The 20,498-nt window shown below is 40.3% G+C and overlaps 1 protein-coding gene across 2 annotated transcripts in view; it reads left to right on the top strand.

Annotated features, from left to right (window-relative positions):
• The window catches only part of PDE4B (phosphodiesterase 4B), a 546,831-nt gene that overhangs the window by 492,195 nt on the left and 34,138 nt on the right, over window positions 1-20,498 (top strand). For both annotated transcript variants that reach the window (XM_061411703.1, XM_061411704.1), the window contains one exon: window positions 10,276-10,388. In XM_061411703.1, the coding sequence (XP_061267687.1) occupies window positions 10,276-10,388 (113 nt within the window). The remainder of the gene's footprint in view (window positions 1-10,275; window positions 10,389-20,498) is intronic.

The following is a 20,498-nucleotide window of genomic DNA, read 5'->3' as shown; positions in this document are numbered from 1 at the left end:
TCTGGAGAGCAGGCTTTGGCAAGGGTAAAGACACTGAAAGGAAACAAAGTTATGAGGCGGGCACCTCAGAGACAGTTTCTCCTTGTGCAATCTTACCTGGGGTGAAAGAAGAGAAAGTTGGGCCATTTGTTTGTGACAGACCTCATGGCTTAGCCAAAAAGATCCTGGAATTCAGAATCAGAGAACTTAGGTTCTCCTTCTGCTGCCTTCCTTTCTCTGTTCTCTCTCCCTCCCTCTTCATCTCTCATCTCTCTCTCTCTCTCTGTCTTTCATCAGATGACTTTGAGCAAATTATTAAACATCTCCAGGCCTCAGATTTCTCACATGCATAATGGAAAATCTATGTCATAATAATAATGCTTTCTATCTCATGGGATTTATTTTTCAAGAGGAAAATGAGATCTGCAAGTGAAAGCACTTGGTAAACTGTCAAGTTGTATATACAAAAGCTAGTTGTGACTGGTGTTTTTTTTTTAACTCATAGTCTTAGAGGAGTTTGCTAAGGAGATCAGCATCAAAATGACCTACTTTTCACTGTGATTTCCCTTGAGGGCAGTGAACCTCTTCTTCCGTGAATCCACCCAGAGTGAAATCCCTGTCATGTGCAATTGCAAAGTCCCTCATATTTATAAAGACACATTAACGAAGTCCTGCCTAAAGAGAGACCATTTGGGGCTCACAGATAGCCTTTGGAAGAACTGTGTGAGAACACTGTGTGAGTGTTCTCCAGTTCCTGGGGTTTGTTCTAAGAATGTTTGACTCAAGTTTAAATCAACAGCCTTCTGGAAAAGTTGCACTCTTACACAAGTGCATGTCATTTACCTAAGAGTTATAAAAGAAAATATCTACCTTTGGACTTAATGAAAAGAACAGCTATTGTTAATTGTCAGGGGAAAAACCAAACATCATAACCAAGATCACTAAACAAATAGGCTTATAGCCAAATCGTTTTAAATAAAAAAGAGGCTTATTTCCATATGTGTGAAATACTTTTACATTTTAACAGATACTTATTGCATTTTGTGGAGGAACCAAGGAGTGAAACAAGTCTGCTAACTTCAAAGCCCTTTGAATCTAGGAAAACATCTACAGGGCTAGAATCTTATGGAAAAAGCTAGTTATTAGCTGGATGTAGAGAATCCAATTCATATACACTTCTCACATCCAAGAATCAGAAGAAGAATTTTCTCCATCAAGGACTCTTTTAACATTTCTTCCCAAGGGAGCCCTTGCTTTCGAAATTTTATCTACAAAAACTGCATTTAAAGATAACAGTGAGTCTACCGAATTAATTTTATTGTTATTTTACAGAGGCTTAATATTATTTCAGTTATTTAATGATATTCGCAATGTGGAGGTCTTGGGATGCTTTCCTTTCAACATCAAGGGTTTACTTTGTTTTGAGGTTCAAAGTGCAGGCTTTGCTGTGACCAGGGCAAGCTTCATGCTAGCTTGCCCTTACATCCATGTGCCACTGGATCATTGCAAAAGGTCACTGTGTAGTTTGGGTACTGATCAAAAGTACTCAAAAGGTGGTGAAGGGAGCTGAAATTCAGCCCTTCCCTCACTTTTCAAGCTTTCTGCTCAAGGGCTATGTCTGCTAAGGGACAGCAAGTTTTTCTGACTTTCGCAAAGGTGCAGTGCAAGCTGGGGTGGGAGCAAGGGAGAGAAGGAAGATGAGAAGGCACCCAGTGTTACAGAATGACAGTTTTGAAGATGGAGAAGTGTGCAATCAATGAACACCTCTTCTTCATTGCTGTGGCCCCAGCAGGAGGCTTGGGGTGTGCTAGACACTCAGTGCATATTTTGTGGAATACATGCATGAACAAGTGACTTTCTTATACAATTCTCGTCATCTAAATGTCCTTTAATTGGGTGTGTCAATTGCGATTGGGTGAATGCAGAATGACAAATTCGGCAAGTTCTATATTTTAGAAGTGAAACCCAATAAGCTCTAACCTATCAAGAACCAGTTTCCTATCTAAGGTCATGCATCTAGAGGCAGACTTTAGGATTTCATGGCCACTTTATATGTCTTCCCCTACCACTAAATCCCAGGGCCAGAGCAAAACTCTACCAACTCAGCTATCAAATATATGGCCATCTACTCTCAGGAATGGGCTTTCCAGGTGGCTTAGTGGTAAAGAAACCACCTGCCAATGCAGGAGATCCAGGTTCAATCCTTGGGTCAGGAAGATCATCTGGAGGAGGAAATGGCAACCCACTCCAGTATTCTTGCCTGGAGAATTCCATGGACAGAGGAACCTGGCGGGCTACAGTCCAGGGGGTCACAAAGAGTCAGACACAACTAAGTGACTGAGTACTCACACACCCTCAGGAAAGTGGCCAGGACAAGGCAGAGGCTTGTGGGAAGTTGGGGTAGAGGAAAATGTTCCTGACAGACAGGTACTAAGCTCCATATCAAAGCCTTGGCATGCCTTGCTTCACTTAATTCTCATAGCTAGGTCACAGCACTAGTAAATGAATTGTAGAGTCAGGCTCTGTAGACAGCCGGGCCAAACATCAGCATGTTCCACTCAGTTTTGAGTTGGTAAGAGCATCCTGGTCTATGCAATGTCAAAACCAATATCCTTTTCAGCTATGTGTGATTTAACTCAAATTCTGTTTCTACCCATTGCTATGGTTCAACGAAAGGAAGGGAAACATTTTTTTTAGAAACCCTGTTCCTTTTTTTTAAACTGGAGTTTCCCTAGGTGAGTCTCTCTGTTGAATACATACACAAAACATCAGGAAGACAGGGAAAAGTACACAAATCACACATGTAGAAATCAGGGAATTTTCATAAAGTGAACAGACTCTTGTAATTAGTATCTAGACTAAGAAGTACATCATTGTCAGCCCCATGGAAGTCCCCCTCCAGTTCTTGCCTGGTTGCTAACCCTCCAAGGGAACCACTATCTTGACATCATAGATCTAACTAACATCATAGATTCATTTTTGCTTCTTTGAAATTTTATATAAATTGCATCACATTTTATGTGATTTTTAACCTCTAGTTTCTTTTACTCAGTGTTTACATTCATGAGATTCCTCTCTGTCTTTGCCTATTGCAATTGTTCTGATTGATCTAACCACCACACAATTTTGAAAATAGTACCACCTTCTCTAATGAAGAGTTCTGACTATGTGAGAGAGAGACACAGAACTGTGAAAGTCGCTCAGTCATGTCTGACTCTTTGTGACCCCATGGACTATACAGTCCATGGAATTTTATAGGCCAGAATACTGGAGTGGGTAGCCTATCCCTTCTCCAGGGGATCTTCCCAACCCAGGGATCAAACCCAGGTCTCCCACATTGCAGGCGGATTCTTTACCAGCTGAACCACAAGGGAAGCCCAAGAATACTGGAGTGGGTAGTCTATCCCTTCCCCAGGGGATCTTAATGAACCCAGGAATCGAACTGGGGTCTCCTGCATTGCAGGTGGATTCTTTACCAACTGAGCTGTCAGGGAAGAGAAACAAAAGGTTACTTATTTTTTTTTCTATGCCCTGGGTTGGGGTAGAAAGTCTGGGAATCTTGACAGATTGGTTTGTGATATCTACAAAGCTGTGTTAAAATTGCATTTAGAATGATCCCTTATATCAGGAATCTGAATTACTCAAACCCATAAAAGCTGAGAGTACTAGTTACCAGGGGTGATGGAGGATTGGAGAAGTGTTGATCAAAAGGTACATAGTTTCAGATCCTCAAAGTGAATAAAATCCTAGAGACCTGCTATATAGCATGATACCTATGGCTCACCATACTGTATAATATTTGTAAATATTAGTTAAGATAGATCTTCTTTAAATGTTCTTATCACACACATATACACACACACACATACACAAAGAAGGAGGGAGGAAACTTTTAGAGGTGATGGTTGAGTTTATGAGATTATTTATGGTGATAATTTCACAGGTATTTACTTATCTTCAAACTCATCAAGCTGTATACATGAAACATGCCCAGCTTTTTTGTATGCCAATCATATCTCAATAAAAAACAAACTGCATTTAGATAGAGTTTATAGAAAATTTATATTGGGGGTGTATTGTGATGCTTTCATCTGCTAATTATATGAATTTGGGACCTCTCTGAGACCCAGTTTTCTCATCTGTATTGAGAAATCCTCATTCTGATGGCTTCTAAGCCAAATGATATAATTATGTAAAGGTCCTCCATCTTGATTTTTTCCCAGAGATCAGTAATAAGATCCTGCTTTCCTGCACAGAGTGTGGGGCCAACTTTTAGGGCATCTAAGGTCTGTTACCAGCTGGACCATTGACTTCATCATTGCTCAAAATCCGGTTCCCTGCTTTCCAGCTCTGAGCAGCTTGCTATTTATGGCCAGGCTGAGGTTTCTCATTGCCCTTTCCTTTTGCCCTTCTCTGCATCTCTCCCATCCAATACCTCTCTTCTAGAACACATAGACATACGCACACATGTTCTACTGAATTTGCATGAAAAAAACTGGGAATACTGAAATATGAGCTAAATATTAGCTGAGCTGGAAAATTATTAAAGCAGAAGAGGGGAGATCATTGACTGAAAAAGAAGAATGTTACGCAACAGTTTGTACAATGTTGCCTATTTTCCTTTCTTTTTTTTTTTTTTTTTGGCCATGCTGCATGGCTTGTGGGATCTTAGTTTCCCAACCAGGGATCAAACTCCAGGCCCTTGGCATTGAAAGCATGGAGGCCTAGCCACTGGACCACTGGGGAATTCCAAGTGTTGTCTATTTTGACTATATGCATGCTACATGAAAGGACATACACAGGGGGATAACAATAGTGATCTCTGCTTGGTCAAATGTGACATTTTATCATTTCAAATATTTTGCTTCTCTATAATATTCTAGTTGTCTCCAATGCACCGATATCTTCTCTATAATAATAAATGTGATATTTATAAAAGTGCATTAAACTTAAAGGTAAAGTCTTGTTTTGTGTGAATTCTCCTATTTTAGCTTCCCTGTCAGAACAGTGTAAGTATTCTTCTTATATTCACTTTCCAGATAGAGAAATGTATTCTCAGCAAACTTAGGTAACTTGCCTGAGGTTACCCACAGAAACAAGAGGCGGGACCAGAACCAAGCCAGTCTTCTGAGTAAATATTGCACAGTAAATATTTTGCTAATAGCTGTGTTAGGTGGATCAGAAAAGGGAAGAGGAGACTCGAGAAATGACAACATTCAGGAAAGCAATTACACAATTTGAAACAGAAAAGACCCAAGGGTAAGATGCCACTTTAAACACAGCAATTTCAGGAATGCATGGATTTCCAGCCCTGTAGTGAATCCTCTATTTTATTGACCAAGATATGGTCTTGCCCTGGAAATCTTGCTCGGTTAATTTAGCCTGTGATTTAGGTTGTGCCTTAAGGTGCATTAGAGATAAGTCATACCTCTTCGGTGTTTATCGCACAGAGATGTTGCAAGGATTAATGGGTAGTGTCCTGGTGCTCCTTTGAGGAAAGAGCTTTATGAATGCCATGTATAATTATCAGATTAATATTATAATTATTCATTCATCCTTTCTTCCTGTTTCTCAGCATGAAATGCAATACTTATCAGACCCACAGAAGGAAGTAAATCTTTTGTCATTCTTGTTGAAGTGAAAGAGGAAAAGAAGGGAAACATAGAAGGGAGGTTCTCCCAGCTCCTTCTTCCCTCTGAAAATTCTTGACAAGTAGGGTCACCCCATGACCATACGTAGTCCCATTATCTGCTCTTATCCTCTTAAGACTTGCTTATGAGGTGCTAAGCATCCTTCCTTCCCAGAGTCATTTTTGTAAGAAAAGGAACATAACCAGCTTTGTGGGCACGTGACCTGCACAGCAGGGCTCCTCACTCACAAGGACCTTATAGTCTCAGTCCTGAAACTTGTGATGATTTTATCTTTGATCTGATTTTTAAGTAAAGTCTGATGGGGAAATGGAGCATAGACCCTGGTGACTTGGAGCATCAGCTCATGCTGTGCCCCATCTCCTGCCACCTGCCTGTCTCCCCTGGAAGTATTCTCAGCACCAGTTTCCCTGATCCTTGTCGTCCTGGGGCTCCTCCAGCACCCCTCCCCCTCCCCCGTCCCAGGACCACTGCTGCTGTCCACTCCCAGTGAGGGCCTGGGTCCAAGTGCAGAGAGGGTTTGAGTTGGACATGGATGCCTTTGCAAAGTCTCAGGTGGGGCATGGGAGCAGCCATCCCTGCCCTGGGCCAGCATGGCAGTGCCACAGTAGACAGGGGCCATGTCTTGATCCTCTTGTCCACCCCAACCAAGGTATCTAGTGCATCCTTGTGCAGAGGTTGTAGCCTGTTTTCTGGGGCTTGAGGCATTGGCACCATGGCAAAGGGGAATGTCTGACTTCCCCAGAGCCTGCCCAGGCCTGGGGCATGAAACACAGTTTGGAAGTTGGCAGGTAGGTGCCCTCCAGCAACTGGTAAGTTGTGCATGGGCCCTAAGTCAGAGGCTGCACGGTCTCTGGGGTCCTACAAGGGTCTGCACTCTCCTCCTGGTATCCCTCTGCCTGAAGTAACATGATATTAAAGGGTAAATGAAACATACCGTGCCATTCATTCATTGTGACAAATGTGCCATTTTAAGATATTAACTATAGGGAACCCTGGATATGGGGTAGATGCAAAATCTCTATTATCTCTGCAACATTTCTGTAAATCTAGAACTATTTTATAATAAGCAGTTTACTTAGAAAAAATAACAATACCTCCACGAAAGGTTGAGAGAGAGCAACTTCAGAAAAAAGAAAAAAGCTTCACATTTTAAGACCTTTCACAGCACTTTTTCCTGCTTTTTGAACAAGGGATCGTACATTCCATTTTTCACTGGGCCCAGCCAATTATGGAACTGATTCCGACTATAAAACCTCTTTTGAATATGCAATTTTTCTATCTCTCTTCTCTTTCCTCCCCACCCTCACAAACCAGGTTTGGGGGGTTCCTTTGATTGTCGCTAATAATTATACTTCTGACTGATTACCTACTAAGAACTGATTATCCTATGAGATGGGGTTCCCTGGTGGTTCAGATGGTAAAGAATCTGCCTGCAATTCAAGAGACCGGTGTTCGATCCCTGGTCCAAGAAGATCCCCTGGAGAAGGGAATGTCTACCCACTCCAGTATTCTTGCCTGGAGAATCCCATGAACAGAGGAACCTGGCAGGCTACAGTCCATAGGACCACAGAGAATTGGACACGACTGAGTGACTAACATACACACATACACATCATGGAGATATTTTATATACTTTATCTCATTTAGCCCCTTTATAACTTTATGAGATAGATATTCTCCTTATTTGAAGATGTGGGAAATAGAGTTCCAGGATCATGCAGTAAGTGGTAGGAGAGAAAGTCAAAATGCCTGAGGTTCACTTCAAAGCTGGTGCTCTTTCCTCAGTGCTCCAGATATATCCTCAGCCTCCAGATACCCAAGTATTTGCATGCTGCTTGGACAAGCACTTTCGTTTCCATTCCTCTGAGTATCTACTGAGAGTCTACTAGATACCAAGCATGAGATTTGGTGCTAGAGCCACAGAGTTCTAGTGTGGAGGCCAGCCTGAGCTGCACTGATCCTTTCCTTTGACTGTACTGATAAGTAGCTGGGCTGTGATGCCCCCATCCTTAAGCCACTCTGACATCTGTGCCTCCTGCCTTAGTTACTGTGATAAGAAGGCTCTCAAAGGGGGCATAAAGAAAGCCTTGACAATGGATGAAGAATCTGGGAAGGAGCAAATTTTCATTTACTTCAAAATTTAACTTTTTACCCAGAAAATATCGTGAATGACCAGAATAAGAGAAAGCAGTGGAGTAAGATCCTGCCATATCTGTTGGCCAGTCACTGGCACCTGACTAATTTTTTTTAATATTTATTTTTATTTATTTGGCTGTGCTGCATCTTAGTTGCGGCACCCAGGATCTTTAGTTGCAGCATGTGAGATCTAGTTCCCTGACCAGGGATTGAACCGGGTCAATTGTATTGGAAGCATGGAGTCTTAGCCACTGGACTGCCAGGGAAGTCCCTGGCATCTCACTCTTGTCCCAACTCTAGGAGCATGTGTGTGCTCTTTCTGTATAATAGACAAGGAATGAGTTGTGGTGATGGCACTTAATTGATAGATCATTGAAGAGTTTTCCTCTTTCTTCAGGGCTTCACTGCTATCCTTACTGTTTTTCTTTGTGAGTGGAGATCTGATCCCTTTTTTCCTCTTCCTGAAAGAGAAATGTAACATATCATCCCACAGTCATTTTGTACATCAGTCTATTCAAAATGCTCCACACAAGCTGCTCACTCCCCACCATCCTAGTGAATGCCTAATCTTAATTGCTGAGAACCATGGGTTGTGATGTGGAAGATACCAGGGTGGTGAAGCCTGAGGAATTAGGAAGTGGTTAGACTTTTTTATGAGAGGTCTGGAGGGAGAATGGGAGAGTTCTGTCACTTCAGAAAAAGCTTCCTTAGCTGAAGTACTCTTCTGGAAGGAAATAGAGAAGAGGGGGTGTTTCAGATACACAACAGAGAGTCAATGAGGAGATGCTTTGCGTTGAAGCAGCATGGCAAAATTGAGGAAGAAAGGAAGGAAGGCATGTGTGAGTCTAGCTTGAAATGAGTTTTACTAAAAACACCTCAATTCTGGTCTGCACATTTTTGAGGAGTGTGAAAAAAAAGGAGGAAGTCACCTCCAGTGGTTTTGTGGCTTTTTAAGTGTGACATACAGGATATTGAATTTTAACCCCTGGTTTCCCTGAAGGGTAAGCATATGTGGGGGATAAACAAAACACCTCTTCTTTGAAATGTGCGTCTGTGCTAAGTGGTTCCAGCCACTTGGAATCTCTCTTGTGTTTATTCCCCTTTCTGCTTCAAGTGTGAGTGTCACACACATAGAATTACTCAAATAATAACAATGAACTATGTGGTCTCCCTAGGAGTTCTGTATGAACATATAAAAAAATGTATTCTAAATATGATAGGAACATGTGAGTCTTTTCTTTATAATAGAATTTCATGTGAGATTTTTAATTTTAATAGTGTCTATTGTGTGCTTCCATTCCAGAAAGCTCTGTAGACTTAAAGGATGTTGTTTCCCTCAATATCAGTCACATATGCAGGAGAGCCCAAATAGTTTTTATAGCTGTCTGTAGCATCATTAGTTCATGTAGCATTTATAAAATTAATTTCAGTGTTTACTAAGATAGGGTTCTTAACTCAGTAGCTTAAGTGTTAGCTTAGACTCACAAACTTTTGGGTATGGAATGATGTACTGCAAACACTTGAAAACCGTTTCATTACCCAGCAAAAATATGAACTTAAAAGCAATGCTCTATTTTTTTTTAACAGACCACTGAGAAATATTTACAGAAAGCCTACATTCCTATGGTAACAAATCTGAGCCCCCAGCCTTCATCAAAAAATCTGCCACGGTTACATCTGGCTCCACCTAAAAGTCCGGTTCAGAATTTCCCTGTGATCCTGGGAGTTGAAGAAGAGAAGTTTTAGCTTTGTTTAGTATAACAAGAACTGCCTAGACTCCAGGGCCAATAAATGTGTTCACGTAAAACTCCAGACAGTGTCTCTGAGACTGAAGCCTTATCGGGGAGACCTCATTTTGCCTCGACTTAAAGGGAGACTCAGAACGGAGGAGGACTAGCCTTCTCCCCTCACTTGTGTGGGTCAGTGTCTGCTGAACTGAAAGTTATTCCAACATTTGCACATTCCCCCGGAATGAATGAATGCACAGGCCTTCCAACGTAACTGTCAGTTTCCCCCTCCACTTTTCGGTTGTACGTTTCATTTAGAAGAAAAGCCAAATGAGAAAACGCTTTCCTCATTTCTCCTCTAGATTGCAAACACTCAGAAATGACATCACGCACCCTAAAGAATCCCGAGATGACTAAGGCACAGAAAGCCTGAGAAAACTGACTGCTTCTGCCTTTAGTTTTAGGACTCATGTATGCAGATGAGCTTTTAAGAGCCGGTTCCCCGCCTTCTTCCTCAGAGGAAGTTTCTTGGTAGATCGCAGACACCTCATCTAGCCCGGGGGCGGGGGGGTGAAAACTTGGCATCAGCCATCCCGGGCAGAGCACCACGGTGATTTGTTCTCCTGGTGGAGAGAGCTGGAAGGAAGGAGTCGGCGCGCAAATAATGAAGGAGCACGGGGCCACCTTCAGTAGCGCCGGGATCAGCGGCGGCAGCGGTGACTCGGCTATGGACAGTCTGCAGCCGCTCCAGCCTAACTACATGTCTGTGTGCTTGTTTGCAGAAGAATCTTATCAAAAATTAGCAATGGAAACGCTAGAGGAACTGGACTGGTGCTTAGACCAGCTAGAGACCATACAGACCTACCGCTCTGTCAGTGAGATGGCATCTAACAAGGTAAGAGATGACCGTTTTATTCATGAAAGTGTGACCGCGCCGCGAGCTGTGGGCTCTCCTGGCCTCTGCCAGCTGCAGAGGTGCACGGGGACTCGGCTATCAGCTTTGTTAATTTGCCTCCGATGATTCTGTTTTAAAATGCCACACTTTGCTTGTGTCTTGATGCTTCAGCCCAAGCTATTATCCTCAGTACCATCCCCAGAAACCAAACCTTTTTCTTATTGATGTCTTTTGGAATGTGTTTAAGGTGAGAAGTGTTTATGAAGTATACAAATCACTATACAAGTGAAAAAAATTTTTTGTTTTATATCTGAATGAATCCATAGGTGAAATTGTTGTGTTGCAATCAAGTGTTATATATGTTTTTTGAACAAGAAAATAATGCGACTTCTATATACCAATGGCGAGATTGATTTGCCCTGAAGTTTCCTAAATTCTGAAATTCTCAGGACATTCTAGGATTCTCAAACCTTTCTTTTCTGATGCTGGTATGACCTAAGATTAAAAAAAGAAGCAATATACTTTGTCTCCAAAACAGAAAATTACTTTTTTAAAGTTTGCTGCTTTGCATAATGGAATCGTTTGAAATGAAGTCCCACTCATATTGCAAAGAAATGGTTTTATGTACAATGCCCAGACAAAACTTAGTGTTGGGGAGCTTTAATTATCTACCATTATATCATTTGTTTAAGTAACACCTGGATTTAGAGTGCTAATTTATGAAATGAGAGTTGTTGCTTTTTGTTTGTATTTTTCTCTCATAGAATGTTAATTACATACATATACATATGAACATATGTGTATTTATCTATTATTTTAATTGAAATCTTAACACTGCACCCTCATAAATACACATTTCAAAATCTCCAATCATCCTAGCCTGAGGTATTATCTTTTGTCTTAAGAGTTCTGGGAATGGGAAGAGACTTTGCTTCACACCTGCCAAATGCCCTTTCCAGCCCTGAATGTGTGTCCCTCCTCCCTTTTTCCTGGGGTTAAAAGGATTGCCTTCCTATCAAGACTTGCTGGCTCCTGCTCAAAGGATCTGAGCAGAGGAAGCATCACATCCCAAAGTTTAGTGGGGTTGCACAGAGAGTGGACTTTTCTTACTCTTGTTTATTGGTTAATGAAAGGGCAAAAAAAAAAAAAAAAAGTCTCTCTCAAAATCTAGTTCAGATTCAAGTTGGAAAAAAAGGTTGAGGTTTAACTATTTATTGACTTTTCTCTGAATTTCTCAATTGAAGCTAAATTCTGGGTTTTTCCAGGCTGTTGTAAATCTCAACCAACTGCTTCCCCATGAGAAGGGCTTAACTGTGTAACTTCTCCAAACCACACTGGCGTCCATGTACACAGAAGGACTCTCACACAAGCTCTAGCCCCCTTTGAAGAATTCATAGAGTCTTTGTTCTTTGCATTTTGTGATCATTGATACGTATGCAAGATGTAGATTCAGTGTTTAGGGGTAGTTTTTTTTTTTTTTCCCAGCAAGTTTCACCATAAAGGATACCTTGAACTTTCTTCTGGAGTCACTAAGATAAAGTAGGCACCTAGCTTTAGAGGCAGAAAAAGGTTACTCATTGAAAAACTGCAAATTGCCATTAGTTTTAATTTTGAATGTTGGTGCCTTATGTATTCTAACTAGTTTAGTGTATGGAGTGCTGAAATTAGACATTGTGTGTCTTGCAAATTTATTATAAATAATTTCATATTCAATGTATAGTTCACGAGACACTGATACCAGGGACCATGTAGGTCCTAGTGAGAATTCTAAATGCTTCAGGCTTCCGCTTCTCTTTATGGTGTCATGTGCAGGAAGCAATGAAAGTTGAATAGAGCTAACCCTAAAGAAAGGGCTAAACCTTAATGTTGACACAGTTAGCTTAAGTAGAAGGCATGCAGCTTTACCTGTTTCTAGAGCTACATTGGAGAGGTTATAGGGCAAAGCAATTACCCTGTGATGAATAATGCCCAGCTGACAGCAGAAGTCAATTTCAGTTTTTACAAAGATCTCTCTCTTTTTACTTAGCCATTTACCCCCAACCCCAAAGTCTTAATTATCCAGATAATCATCTCAGGTGAAGCTTAAGTCATAGCACATATAATGTAATATAATGAGAATATTTTTATGGCCACCAAAAAGATCTTGATTTATACCAGTTTAGGAGGAACCAAATTATCTGTGGTAAAATTAAAATTCCATATTCAATTTTAACTATTGTCAAAATTATTTGAGTATTTCATCTGAACTGCTGTTTAAAATTATCATCATCATCATGTAGTCTTTTTTGGTCATCTTTGGCTTACTCTCAGTGAATAAAGATGCTGTGGCAAATCTCTGAGTTACAGACTTGGAAGTAAGTGTGAAGATATTCTATACTGGAAGTATGTGAAAAGCATGGGCTTTGGAGTCAAAAGATTACGGTTGAAATCCTGTTTCTGTCGTTTATTAGCTACTTGGCCTTGGCCAACTTACTTAACTGCTCTAAGACTTAGTTTTCTTCTCTGTAAAACAGGGATAAAAGTGGTACCTATGTTGCTGAGGTTGCTGTGAAGACTGAGATTATGCATCTGAAGCACTTAGCAAGGCCCCTGATATGTAGGAAAAGTTCAAGAAGTGATCATTTATTCATAGCATCCATTGTTGCTAAGTGTGTAAGTGGCTTCAGTCATATCCAACTCTGTGTAACAGGCTCCTCTGTCCATGGGATTCTCGAGGCAAGAATACTGGAGTGGGTTGCCATGCCCTTCTCCAGGGGATCTTCCCAACCCAAGGATCGAACCCACATCTCTTTCGTCTCCTGCATTGGCAGGCAGGCTCTTTACCACGAGAGCCACCTAGGAAGCATCCACTCCATATTTGCAAAAAAAAATGTGTCTCTAGTTGTGATCAGCTAAGTGACTGCTGAGTTTTGTTTGCAGCCTCTGAACTTACATAAGAATAGTGATGGGAGAGCCAGTGTTTTGCTTTAGTGTTTGGGGATTAGATGTGTGCCAGTCTACATGCAAATGGTAGAATATCGACTGCATTTAGTAGAGGAAAAGCAAGTAGTCTATATTTGGTTCACCTTGTTTGGGATGTATTTGTTTATTATTTTTTCTTAACCATTTTGAAGAAAGCTGTGACTCAAATATTACAACTGTCCCAAGTGAACTTGAGAGCTCAGAGAGTTAGATAAGAAACTGTTTCTATGACTTCTCCTTAGCCCAAATTTCCCTCATCCTTTAGGCCAAATGGAATTCCAGAATTACAGAGAAAGATGCAGTCAGGTGGCTCAGTATTGTAGATTATTTTCCTCCCAAGAATTACAGCAAGATGGAATAGATTAAGCAGGAGGTTTACGAAGCAAAGACATTGTCTTTCAAGATGAGAAGAATGTCTAGTGAACTTCTGCCAGCAGCCCAAGTTCAGCTAGATGTGTGAGAGCTGTTTTCTGTAACCACAGCTCGCCTGCATACACTTATTCATTAATTTTTGTTTTAACTTTTATCGCCTCCTGAATTAGAATTGTCTTGCACTTCAGTGAAATGCATCAGAGCCTGAGTTCCTCAGTGGCAAAACAGTCAGATGTTTTGAAAACAGGATGCTTGGGCTCCACATTAGAAAAAGAGGAACGGAAAGAGAAACAGTATAGAAAGGAAGAAAGCAAATAACCTCAGCAGGATCCCCAGCCCAACAACGGCATAAACACTGACCTATCTTCCTGACCTTCACTGTGGCTCAGTTCCTGACCTCGTGTCACCAAAGCCAACCGACGTCATTGGAGGAGGAGAGGAGGAATGGCGCAGCTGCTGTGAGGGTGACTAGAATTTCCTGTCTCCTTCCTGACTGACATACGCAGGCAGAAAAGTACAGAGTTACAACAACAGTGGCTGAGGAGGCACCGACACAGAACAGTCCCAGTGAGGCGGCATTGTGACCGGCAGAGAAGGGGGAGATTTGACTGAGAAGCAGCATTTCTTCTCTAAAATTTTCAGGTGAAAAACATCGAAGGGGTCATTTGTACCCAGCATGTTGAATGCTTTTCAAAAGATGAACAGACTGTGATATGCACAAGGAGCTGTATTCAAGCAGTTGGTCACTGATCTAACTTTCCCCCAAAGTCCCCCATTACCTTTCTCTTTCTCAACTAGCTTTGCTCTGGGGCTGTTTTATGTGTAGGACAAGATTGGAGCCTTCTTGGTGAAAATGGAGGTTCTGCTGTTATAAAGAGAAGACCTGAATAGTATCAGTACTTCTTTACAATGGAGCATCAGGACCCAGCCTTTCAGTAAATATTTGCTAAGGAAGTCTGTAAGATGGCAAAGGGAAATAGAGGGACCTTTTTCTCTAAGGGCACCAGAAAGTCTTCTACAGACAGCGTCACAGGGGGAATGCGTCCTCTCGGCTATGCAGGTTTATTTTTCTGCTTCTTCAGATGTGGCCGTACTATAGCACCAAATGTGAAGCCAACTAATTGCCTGTGCCCTTGGGTGGGAGGGAATAAAGTCATAGAATTCTGCCAGCTTGGAGCCTCCTGGGACCCCAGATGCATGGCACTGAAATATGACCATGATAGGTTGATTTCCTTACAGTTGGTGAGTCATTCTCTATCTACTTGTATAGTCAATAAGGATGGGAAATCTTGGATCTAGCAGAACTGAAAAAGAATAGACCTTATTGGTCAACAAATTTATCTCACACCTCTGTTAGGAAGATGATAGGCCAATGACCATTTATTAAAAGGGATTAATTCCACTTTGCCCCATATCAAATGACATGATTAGAAGAGTGCTCATCTTGGGGCAGGAGGAGTCTTCTTCCTGGACCCTGTGCTTATAGAGAGCCTAGCCTAGTCTTTGTCCACCTGTGTTCTGCTCCAGGGGGTGAAGAGGCTGCTGGGTCAAGGGAGCACCTGTGCTACCCCTTCCAGTCTATACTGCATCCACTAGACTCCCACATTTCTGCTCAAATGGCTTTGAACTCACTTCCAGGGTCTATGCAGACCTCTTTCCTGGGTGTGCTGCAGGAAAGCATAACTTTAGGTCCAGAGAGTGGCCAAGAGGCAGCAGTTTGGCTTGAGAGAGTTGTGTGGAAGTTTAGACATGCTGGCTGTCCAAGCAGAGAGTGTACATATCGGGGGGAGGGCCCACATACAAGACCCCTGACAGTACTGGGACATGGAGAAAGAATGGGGTATGGCATGGTCCACAAGCTAGATCCCCCTGCACTACCATATCCAAGGCATTCAAGATTTCTAAATTCAATCTGATCTTCCATAGGAAGCGATGTCTCTTAAGGTAGGAGTATTGGAGGTAGCTTAGTTTATATTCTTCCATATTTAGACTTATGATATGTGACCCCACAAATGTTAGAGATGACGTTGGATTAGAGGGAAGAACACAATAAAAATCAGTTCTTATGGCCAAGTGTGGGACTTATATATTGTTTTGATCCAACTTTTCTTTCTTGCTTGCTCAGATGTATGTAAGTACTGGGGGCAACAAAGTGGAAAGAGCCTGGGAATAAGCCATGAGTTTGAGTTCTAGCTCTGTCTTTATTGAGGTGTATTATCTTAAACAATTGAATCATTTTGAATCTTTGCCTTTTCTTAACAACAACAACAAAATTGCTGGAGAAGACTATCTCCATAGTCTACTTCAGCTCTAGTGTTTATTGATGGAACAATAATAGTAAACAACCAGTCTACTTTTACAAGTGAATATTTGTGTGCAGACACGGCTAATCTGTCCATACATTCTATCATTAATACTCATAGAAACTTTTTAAATAGGTACTGTTCTTATCCCCATTATACAGATGAGTAGAGTAAGGCTTAGAGAGTTGAAATAAATTATCTAAGGTAAAGATTAGAACCAGGATTCATACCCAGGGCCATCTGACTCACTACTAATGATCCCAATAGGACAGATAAATATAGAGATATAGAGATACTGAATTACTCTTACAAGGAAATTTTATTGTGGTTTCTGGGAGGTCTTACTCTTCCAACTCTAGCCATCACTGGTGGTAATTCTGATTCAAAATTCTAATCTGCAGATACCATATTCTGGGCTTGTAAAAGTGTTAGTCACTCAGTCATGTCTGACTCTTTGTGACCCATGGATTGTAGCCCACCATGCTCCTCTGTCCATGGAATTCTCCAGGCAAGGATACTGGAATGAGTAGCCATTCCCTTCTCCAGGGGATCTTTCCAACCCAGGGATCAAACCTAGGTCTCCTTTATTGCAGGTGGATTCTTTACCATCTGAACCACCAGGGAAACCCACTGGGCTTGTAGACCGGCCATTAATAACCTCCAGCTCTTGGCTGGGAAGCAGTGTCTGTTAACATAAAAAAGGGGGAAGAATAACATAGTTATATAAAATGGTTGTAAAGCACCCAGAAAACTGTAAACAATGATATTAAACTAATCTACTGCATCAGCATGCCAAATTCAAGATCTCTAACATGGCCTAAGAAAGATAGTAAAGTTTTGTTTAAAGGACTTTAGCCTACCCTCTAATTCCCTTTTTACCTATCCTCCCCCAAATAAAAAGAAAATGGAGAGAGGCTATTATTGGTATCTTCAAATTTTATTATGATTAAAATAGAGCTTCCCTGGTAGCTCAGCTGGTAAAGAATCCACCTGCAATGTGGGAGACCTGGGTTCGATTCCTGGGTTGGGAAGATCCCCTGGAGAAGGGATAGGCTACCCATTCCAGTATTCTTGGGCTACCCTGGAAAAGGGAATGGCTACCCACTCCAGTAATTGGGGCAATTTCATCCTATACAATGTCCTTTCAGTGCATGCAGTATGACCATAAAACAGAAGAGCATTGCTTCTGTAGCAATAATTAATACAGGGAGATTTCCTACAAGTAACATGGAGACTGTCTTCTTTGGATTTGTTTTCATACAAAGATGAAATAGAAATTTAACTTGTTTTTTCTTTATCCAACATTATTTCAGTCATTCTTTCTTTGACAAAATAGAGTTGTATTATTCCGTGTAATTTGGTATTCCACATTCTACTCTTATTAAAACTTAAAGATTTGGAAAGTTGTTTAGTGCTTTGTAATAAATTCAATCTGTGATCTATTTCACTTAATTTAAATATTTCTGCATTGATATGATTTACAGAATCGTTTCCTTCACTGAATTCTAATCCATTAACTTTAATCTTTCTGCTTAACTCACTTGGAAGTCCCCAAGTGAACACATCTCTAAAAAACAAGCAGAAATGTGATGCACCTATTTGCAGGGCAGCAATAGAGAACAGACTTAAGAGCACAGCGGGGGAAGGAGACGGTGGGATGAACTGAGAAAGTAGCATGGACATGTACACACTACCGTGTGTAAAATAGACGGCTAGTGGGAATTTGCTGTATGACGCAGGGAGCTCAGCCCGGTGCTCCGTGACACCCTAGAAGGGTGTGATAAAGTGGGAGTTAGGAAGGAGTCTCAAGAGGTAGGGGATAAATGTGTATGTATGGCTGATTCTTGTCGATATCTGGCAGAAACCAATACAACATTGTAAAGCAGTTATCCTCCAATTAAAAAAAACAAGCAGAAATGAAGTGAAGGAACATTACCTTTGAGTGGTGTACCTCTGGCTAGCAGTTGAGATATTCTCAAAATAGAATAAATAAGCCATTTTAAGGGGAACCTTTCTCTCCATATTAAAAAATAATAATAATTATATTTAGAGTGCAATTTAAGTGTAGAACACTAGTTTTGAAAAATAGAAGTACACTATGTCAATGGAATAAAGCTCTGTTTTACATCTTTTTATACTTTTTTCTCATCTTTTTTTTTTTTCTTTTAGAGTGTACGCCAGTCTAGAAGGTTCCCCAAATCCATACCATTGTTATCTATGAAATAAAAGGCCAAGGGTGGAACTTGCTTTTGTGCTATTCTCCCAAAACATCTTCCTTCTAAGTAAAAGTATGCTCAGCAAGTCAAGATAGCTCAGCCCTGGAAGCTAGGACTTACCAAACCAGAAGATGCCAGAAAAAACTTGTGCCGTGGCCAGTGGATTTCACACTCCAGAAGGCTCCATGCCAGTTGTTTCTGTGCATCTCTGCACATCCCTCCACGTTAGCATTTTTCAGGGACCTGCCAGCCCCTCTCTGTCTTGCCCACTTGTACGTGATGTTTCCCTCAACTGGTGCCAAGCTGTTTAGTCTCTTGGATATTTTACTGTAACTTCCTTTGTTTGATTTACTTTAAAGTAGCCAAGTATTTCCACAAAGAAAGGGCTGTTGCGTTATTTAGAAACGAAGAAGACAGTAAAACTCCTGTTTCTTTTGTTTCTGTTGTGGGAAGTGACTGATAATCTTTTTCTCTTTATAAAGTGCTGATAATTTTTTCTCTCTGTGAAAGTAGAGTTTAAAAGCTATAAATTAAGCAGTTCTACTCATGAATCATATATTTCCTTCAGCTAATTACTTGCTATTTCAAATGCTTCAGAGATTGAAGTTCAGTGAACTTATTGAAAAGAAAATTCATCTCCATGACTCAATTTCACCTTTTTTTTTTTAGCTATTCAAAATACGGTCATCTTAAAAATGGTCATTTAAAACTCTCTGTGGTCTAATTCCCTTCACTCTTTACTGACAGCATAGTGCATAATGTTATAACCCTCAGCAAATTATAAAATTGAAATTTGAGTGCAGATGCTAGGAGGTAAAATGATGTATCCAGTTTTAAGAATTTACCTTTAAGACAAGAGGTTTTGGCATTTTATATCTGAAAATTGTAAACAGTTGTTTGGGGCACAGTAAGAAGAGGTATGATAGTTAAATAAAGATGTCTGTCTAACCCTACCACATAGACTGTGTGATAAAACTAATCAGACAGGGTGAAGTGGAGTGTTAATTTGGCAACTATCTACTGTTTTTGGTCAGAATGGATGGTAAAAGTTAATAAACCTAACCAAAAAAGATCTGAATATATTCTTTTTTGTTATAGTCTTTGTGGTTACATTTGACAAAATTGTAGAACTTTGAGCCCAAAAGGGACCCATAAATATCTGTCTGAAGACTTCATTTTATAGATGAGGATTATTAAAAACTGAGGATTAAATATCCAGTATGCTCCAAAGATCTTTATAAAATGTAAAATACAATCTAAATGAAGAGTAATTTTATTATGGCATGACCTCTCCAAGGTCATCAGGTTAATTAGTGGAAGATTGAGGTACAAAATCCAACTTGCTCTTCATCTTCAGCAAAAAGCTGATTAAGCTTAATAAAGACATGGGACATTCCTTTCTTCGTTTTAATTTGCATTGATTTTTAACCTTCTCATTACCTTTCCTGCATAAAAGCTGTCCATGTCTTAATCATTTCAAATAAAGAGAACTAATTTAGTATTCTTGAAACTTTTGTGATCAAAATCTAGCAGGAAATAGTTGGGGCGAGTTACTTTAAATGCCCCTGACTTTGGTTGTTTTGTTTTGCTTCTCTTTGTTTTTTGCTATTTCAACTTCTGAATAAATATGAATAATAATATATCTGAATTAATATATCATCAGATAAAAAAATCTCATTAAGGCAACCAGGATTAACATTTTTATTTTCATGTAACTGAAATGGTACCCTACAGATAATTTATTTTCAACTTTTTCAGTTAACATAATCATGTATTTTTTCACTCTTTTCTTAGATTAGATTCCCATATATGAAATTAATGGATTAAAGGACAATATTTTTAAAACTTCAGATACTCATTTGCTTTTCCACTGATCCCAATGCCAAAGTTTAAGTAGTAAAAACCCAGTGATTTGCATAACTGCCCTCAACTTCTTTCTATTTCTTCCTTTCCTCTCTCTGAAATTGAAGGTGATAAATTAGAGAGTTTTACCAACTGGTGAAAAAATAGTCAATGTTTCGATTTTCTCTGCTGCTTAATAGAGCTATTAGTTTAGGAAGTAGAAATGAAGACAGTTATCTCAGATTAACTCTATCCCTGCAACCCAGAATGTTTCTGCCCAGTGGCCCAAATCATGCAAAGCTCTCTCAACTCAAATATGCTTTCTGGATTCTTGAGTTGTGTTACCAACATCTTGGTGAAGCTGTGTTTAACAGTGTTGGCAGCTACATATTTACAAACAATATTGATGTAATTCA

The sequence above is a fragment of the Bos javanicus genome, chromosome 3 (genome assembly GCF_032452875.1).
Source record: "Bos javanicus breed banteng chromosome 3, ARS-OSU_banteng_1.0, whole genome shotgun sequence".
In the NCBI taxonomy this organism is placed as follows: Eukaryota; Metazoa; Chordata; class Mammalia; order Artiodactyla; family Bovidae; genus Bos; species Bos javanicus.
The sequence above is the reverse complement of the archived record's forward strand: the minus strand, read 5'-3'. Positions and strand labels throughout refer to the sequence as shown.